This window comes from Eucalyptus grandis, chromosome 8 (genome assembly GCF_016545825.1).
Source record: "Eucalyptus grandis isolate ANBG69807.140 chromosome 8, ASM1654582v1, whole genome shotgun sequence".
NCBI classification, from domain to species: domain Eukaryota; kingdom Viridiplantae; phylum Streptophyta; class Magnoliopsida; order Myrtales; family Myrtaceae; genus Eucalyptus; species Eucalyptus grandis.
The window spans coordinates 64,303,371-64,310,536 of record NC_052619.1 but is presented as its reverse complement, the minus strand read 5'-3'; the positions used below and the strand labels follow the sequence as shown (position 1 = coordinate 64,310,536).

General features: G+C 44.7%; 1 protein-coding gene across 1 annotated transcript; it reads right to left on the bottom strand.

Annotated features, from left to right (window-relative positions):
- Nucleotides 1-4,770: 4,770 nt before the first annotated feature.
- On the bottom strand, nt 4,771-6,452 carry LOC104414637 (CST complex subunit TEN1). The gene is made up of 3 exons (XM_010025787.3): nt 6,322-6,452; nt 5,304-5,457; nt 4,771-5,178 (listed from the first exon to the last, which is right to left on the bottom strand). The coding sequence occupies exons 1-3, from the start codon at nt 6,429-6,431 to the stop codon at nt 5,059-5,061; spliced, it is 384 nt and encodes a 127-aa protein (XP_010024089.2). The 5' UTR covers nt 6,432-6,452; the 3' UTR covers nt 4,771-5,058.
- Nucleotides 6,453-7,166: the final 714 nt, after the last annotated feature.

Genomic DNA, 7,166 nt, shown 5'->3' with positions numbered 1-7,166 from the left:
CAGATAGACCGAGCTCGAAAGAGGATCCAAGTTGCGAAAAGGGAGCCGACCCGCCCGCGGAAAGCGTGGTCAACACATCCGACAGCTTAGGGGTCAACCTTTTTCAACGCGACAGCACCGCATGCAGCGTGACTCCGAATCGAGACGACGCTGCAGGCCGCTCCGTGTGCTGATCGTGTCCGCGTGTCCCGTCGCACGTGGTTCACGATTTAAATCTAGCACTTTCCAACAAGAAAAGGCAAAAAGCAAAAATAACCGTGAGAGAGAGAGAAAGAGGTAGGAAGGGGAAGAGGTGAGGACCAACCGCGACCGCACGATGGTCGCGGGTCGGACGAAGGTAGGTGCGAAAAGGTGGCGTCGCCGCCGTCGGATCTGGGGATGGGGGCCCCGGGATGGTCGCGGCGGAATCAAGTCAGAGCGAGAGGCCAGCGGATGCGCGACAGGTGGTGCTGGCCAACAATCGCATGTGGGGCGGTGCACGGGAACGGGACAGCCGAGCCATCTGCTTTTTGGGCCTTCAACTTTTTTCCACGGTTAGGCGTCAGAGCGGTACGGTTTCGATCTCGTCCCTAGCAGAGTGCCTATCGGCCGACGCGCCCATGCTGTTGTAGATCAGGACGACGGTGAAAAGTTGGTTTGATTGGGGCTGGGTTTGGCCGATTGTGGACGGAACTATCGGCACGAGGGAAAATGTCGATCGGCTTTTGGACATTTGATGATTGAATGTTGCTATCGATACAGATATCATGTGATTGTGATTAGCTGTCGATTGACTTCAATGTTGATGAGTAAAAGCTATATCGATCGACAAGTGTTATATTGCAAAGACAATCATGAATATTGACAATTAGGTACTGATGTCGATATATTGATCGATTATGATTTTACCATATGATTAATATTTAAGATAAGTATTAAAAATGGTTGGAATTTACTTCAGATAAGGATTACGTGGAGTTATGAAGTTTAAGATTGTGGCAAGGAAATTATGCTTGGAAATTCAAGTAATAACCCTTCATAGGGGAGCTATGAAACTTGAGATTGTGGCAAGTCTAAAGATTTAAATAATAACCATGCATAAGTGGTTATCGATTATGTTAGGCTATAAATAGCTAAGTATATTCATGTAGATGACCTCCTTCAATCAACCAAAGAATTCAATTTTCTAGCAAATTTATTCCACAATTCAAATGTCTTTCAATTCCCGTATTGGAGTCGTATTTAAGAAATCTTCTTCGTCAATTTAAATTCAATATTATGTCTCTTTATCATCTTACTTTGTCATCAATTAAATTTTGACAAAGTGCTTTATATTTTGTTGTCGTGAGTTGTATCCGTTCATTGTGATTCATTGGAATCCATGATTGAAATCGCCACAGAACTTATCTTCTCTTAACAAATAATTATGAACAAATTTCGGTGAAAAATATTTCCTTAGCAATCCAATTTCAGCCAAATAAAGGCGAAACCAATTGAAATGTGACTGAATTTTCATATAATCACAAAGAAAGTTACTAAGGATAGCAATCTGCCGACAACCATCCCTTCAAACGCCCTCGTCGTAGTCAAACCTGATTAGAAGGATGACGAAATCGTGGGGCCGATCCCGCCGACATAGGATTGGCTTGTGTAGAAAATCAGATTTAGATAAAGTGAGTTAGTAGGTATATAATTACAGTATATAGAGTGAACATTTGGTCAATCTTTGCGTGAGAGAAGATGGAATTTCAATTCTTTAAGACTCATCTTCCGTTAGAATAGAAAGAATATCCATTGGGTCTCGAAATTTGGACAGAAACCGAATGAAATCTCCCAAGAGAGAGCTCTCATTCACAAGGGAAAGAAGGGGAAGAAACCACTTAAAAAGTATGTTCAAGCTGATCTCCCCCGTCTTCTTATTCTCATTAATCTGCCACCATTGTTTAGCATTTTCCACCGGCTCTGCCTCATTTGTCAGCACCACATACGTATATTTTTATGTGAACTTTTTTCATCATCTAACGATAGATTAATAATATTTTGTATTTAAAAGTTCATAAGAAAGTAAGCTTTAAAAGGTTTATGAAAAGCTTTAAATGGTTTGGAAAAAGCAAGTCCAGGCACTCGCATTTTGCGACATATTACAACAAACTAACAAACTAGAAATTAAGGATGCGGATGATAATCACTCGATTTTGGAAATCAATTTTTGGCCAAAGACAGATTTTTCTATTTTTTAACTCCTTGGACATGTTTGTCAACAAAAATATACATTTAATAACCATACAAAGTTTCTATCATTGAATAGAAATTTGTTTGAGAACACAAAATTTCTCCCTCACAAATGGCTATAGGAGGCGGCGGACGAACAAACGGCGAGCGACTAGTGTCGAGCAATGACGGGTGGCCAGCTAGTAGCAAGAGTAAATGATGAAAATATTTTTTATTTTTACTTTTGTTCTAGAAATATAAAAGTATAAATTTTTATTTCTCATTTTTATTCCAAACCTATTTCTGAAGTAAAAATTTATTTCATCAAGTAAACAATAAAATTTCATTATCAAACGAATTTCTGTTCCAAGCCTATTCCTAAGAACAAAAAAAAAAAAAAATTAGAGGAATATGATGTTTATTATGCACACCCTAAAAATTCATTCACAATCTCCATATGGAAAAGAATTACATCATGGGAAAGCAATTCAACTCTATATTAATAAGAATACGTTTGGTAATATTTTTGTTTCGAGAAACAAATTTTTTTTTCAAAAATAGTCTTTTCTAATTATAATATCTATAACAATTTTTAAATAAAAAACACGTTTGGTAATTATACAAAATTTATATTCTCGAGATTGAAAAAAAGAAAGAATGCGTTTGATATGACTTACAATTTTTTTTAAAAAAAAAAAATTTAATTTTTTTAGATTTTTCTTTTGTCCCTCTCTTCTTTTCTTGCTCCTCCTCTCGGTAGCCGCAATTAATGATCGATGGCGGGCGGCGGTGTGAGGTGGCAAACGGTAAGGAGCGACGAGCAACAAGGAAGGAAAAAAAAAAATGACTTATTTATAATAATTGTTCTCGGAAACAATAAATTACTTTTTTTTTTTACTTCTTATTTCTATTTTAAATCTATTTATAACCCATTACCTTGGGTGGAATTGCCACAGCATGGGCGTTCTTCTTAGCAAGAATTATTGCAGTAGGATAATGGCTAGGAGAATTTGAAAGGCATTATGGCATTAAGATTCCCGGACCATCGCAAGGAAAACTATAACCGAAATCCTTTTTATCTAGCATTAACTTTGAACCATTGGTAAAACTTCATATGGGTTCGATGTGCTTTTATCTAACTAATTTTTTATTATCGGGAATAGAAAAATTAATTGACATCTTCAAATGGATTTCTACTTTTTTTCTATTTCGAGGAACAAAAGAATAACAAGTTACCATGAAGAGCCTATAGCAAGTTACCACGCGGGGGCCTAAGGGTGCGTTTGATACTGCTTTGGAAGGGGCTTTGGGGGCTAAAGGCCTTTGGGCCAAAATAGAGGTGTTTGGGAACCACTTTGCAAGGCGCATTGGGGAGATGCTGGCATTTGGTAGCCGAAAGCCCAAGGCAGTCCTAGGTCGCCTTGGGCTTTCAAAGATTCTAATGCCTCATCACTTGTTCATCCGTGTCTTGTTCATCTTCTTCTCGGCCGGCGCGGACGAGCTCGAGAGGCCGGCGATGGACTCACGAGGTCGGCGAGGTCACGGCGACCATCACCGCGATCGCGCGACCCGACGACCGCTCGCGAGTCCCGGCAACCGCCATGAGTCGCGTCGCCGCGACCCGGCTGGTCGCGCGACCTCGGCGCAACCTAGATGCGGGTCGCCGGAGGTCGCGCGACCTCAGCGCAACGCGCAGAGGTGACGCGACCTCGAGCGCAGCCCGGATCCGGGTCGCCGAAGGTCACGCGACCTCGCGGCGACGCGCGCGACCTCGCGCGAGCTCCGGCGACCCAAATCGGTTGTCGCGAGGTCGCGCGACCTCCAGCGACCAAATGCGCGGCGAGGTCGTGCGACCGATCGGCGCGACCCAGATCCAGTTGCCGCGAGGTCGCGCGGACCGATCGGCGCGACCCGGATACGGTCGCCGCGAGGTCACGCGACCTCCGGCAACCAGATCTGGGTTGCATCGAACGTCGCGAGGTCGCGCAACCTCCGGCAAAGGGCCGCCGAGGGTCGTCCGACCCTAGGTGACCCTCGCCGGAGGTCGCCCGACCCTAGGCGGCCCTCACTGGTTGTTTCCGGGTCTCGCCGGCGGTTGCCTGCCTCTCGCCGGCGGCCTCCCGGCGGTTGCCTACCTCTCGCCGGCGGCCTCCTGCCCCTCGCCGGTGAACTCTTTTATTTTTTTGATAGTTTTTTTTTATTTTTTTATTAATCACCAAGTCCTTTGTAAATGTAGTCTTTCCAAACACTATTTTTCCCCAAGCTACTTTAAAATGGACTTTCAAAGACAATTTACCAAACACCATTTTTAAAAACCCTTTTAACTCAAAGGTGTTTGCATTTTCTCAAAGGCTTTTTCCAAAGGCCTTCCCAAACGCACCCTAAGAGTGGGTTTCGCGTTTGGATACTTTGGTCTATGCTATTTCGCTTTCGGGTCATCTCTACAAGACAAGAGAGGCGGACAATTTCATCGAGTCTCGCGACACGGCTCGGCCTCCTGAATTTCTAAGAGCCCAAAGTCCGTGATCTTGCCCGTGTTGTTTCTTGACAGTTGACACGCTACTCCAAGAAAGATCAGACTGGAATAAACAGGGAAACTCTAGCCCATTCACACAATTCCAATGCTGCCACAATAAGAACAAGCAGTGTTCAACTGTTCATCATCGTCTGTTGTTTCAACAACCGAGCGTCACTTCCAGCTCCCTTCACTTACAAAAAAAAATTAATCCGTCCAGGCAGACATAATCCCAACCGCCGTCACTGCTGTTGATACCGAGGGGTTGACAAGAAAACGGTTTCATCGGTTTGTTTACCCTCATGTCTTTCCTAAAAGAACTTCTGAAGATCCTCTCTCAGTAGAAAGGTATGTTAAGTTGATTGATACCTTGCGCGTTCGGCCTGAAACTGCCTAACAAGCTGCAAAGACTGATAGTAGAGGTTCAGGTCGAGGCCGTCGACATTTCTACCCACTCGAGCCCGCAACACCGCCTGAAAAGCATGAGCACTTATTAACCCAAATGGTCGATACCACTACGCACAATGCACACGTCGCGCTGCCAATCTCTAACCCATTTGCCGGCAAAACTCAAATCTAAAACAATGAAAGTTCTCACCTCATTATCAGGTTGAATCTGGAGTTCGCCGATGAACTGGTACGTTGAGCCGACACGAAAACTAAGATCCCTCAGATGCTGTGTGTCTATCTTCAGACTAGCATCTCCATCGACAATCATCGCTATGGTAGTCTCCACAGAATACTCTTGTAACCTCAAGTGAAAAGCAGATATCAGTCCCAGGAAAACCGCAACATTCTGAAAGAAGAAACAGATCAACAATAGAAAGCGAAAGACATGCAGATGACCAATGGCAAACAATCCAGTTGACAATGTTTAGATGATTTCCCGGTAGAACTTGCTGATAAAGGAAGGAAAAGAAAGAGGACAACTTTTTAAACGCCTTTGCCCCGGCCTCACATCAAGGTTGGGGCGATTGCTTTATCCCATATCAAAATAGGATCATTTGCCAGACCCAAAATCGGCCACATTCTCAAGTAATCTAGACAGCATCATTACCGAGGAAAGTGTCTGATCCAAGTTCATTACAGGCCTTGCCATCCTCAAAAACAAGAAAAAAACCGAAACTTGTGCAGTGCGGCATCAATCAATCATGAAACTCAACACAGTTCAAGTTCTTTTATCTTTCCGGCCGTCACACGGGCATTGGAAGTTCATTGCCAGCCGAAGCCTGCCCAATCTGACAAGAACGAAAACAAGTTCCAAACGGCGGAATGTCGATGACAAGGTCGTAAGTCCAGTCTAGTCCTACAAGCGTAGGAGAGCTGCAACTCCGAGCTCGGCTTCGCAGCCACATTACACGCATCTGCAATCTCATCGACCCTAGAGTAATCAAAAGCTAACTACTATCCAAAACCCTAGCTCGTACAAGCTCCGTTTCGCGCGCCGGTATCCCCTCGGAAAAGGCGAAACCAGGTAGGGACGGAAAATGAAATGGCGAGCGGATCGACGAGAATCAGGGGGGGAGGGAGAAACCGCAGGAGCACTGATTCAACAGATCAATTCAACGGCATTGCGCAGAAGGAGGAGGAGGAGGAGGAAGGACATGAGAGCCTACTTGCCGAGGACGCGAAGAGAAGCCCCGTCGGCGAAGAGAGGAGATGGCGGACGGAGCTCCTTCAGCGTGACCGGAGCTCCGGATCCGACGGCGGCGCCGGAGGACGCCATCTTCGCGCAGCCGAAATCGCCCTCGCCGCTCTCTCTCTCTCTCTCCTCTGATCTATACTTTACTCTCGCGGGCCCAGCTGCGACTGGGCCGGCTCTCGGTCCAATACCAATCCTCCTCCCTAGCCCATTACGACTGGGCCGGGCCTCTTCTCTCGCGTCTCGTCGCCGTGATGAAGATCAAAGAACAGAATTTGACAGAAGAGCAAGAAAGTGGCTTTACAATTTCATTACTGCTGATCCATTCAATGCTTACGCAAGCAACGGCAATCTCATGTTCAGTAGCGGTGTACATAATTACAGACATACAAACACAACCTGTACATATTATTTATAAAAAAAATGCATAATTTAATTTGCTATTTGTACACAACTTTGACTTGCAGCCAATGGGGCATTCGGTTAGCATCGTCCGACTCCCATGTTAGTGTCACGGCCCGAAGGAAAGCTAATCCAAAAGGGTTCTAATCGACGGCCGTGACTTATCCGTAGAACAAGTGACTCTTGGCTTGTATCTTGAAGTCCTGGTTTTCTCGAGTCTTCTAGAATACTTATGGGGGCGGGTGATACGGTAATTGTACGCTTATGTAATAAATGCGGGTAGTTGGTAGTTGGGGAGATGCGATCTCCACCGTTAAATCGAGGAGAGATTTACGGATACGGTTTGCTTTATATTTATATATATAAGGGTCTCCTCCCTCTCATTGTACTCATCTCATTTACAAGTGAAATACAATT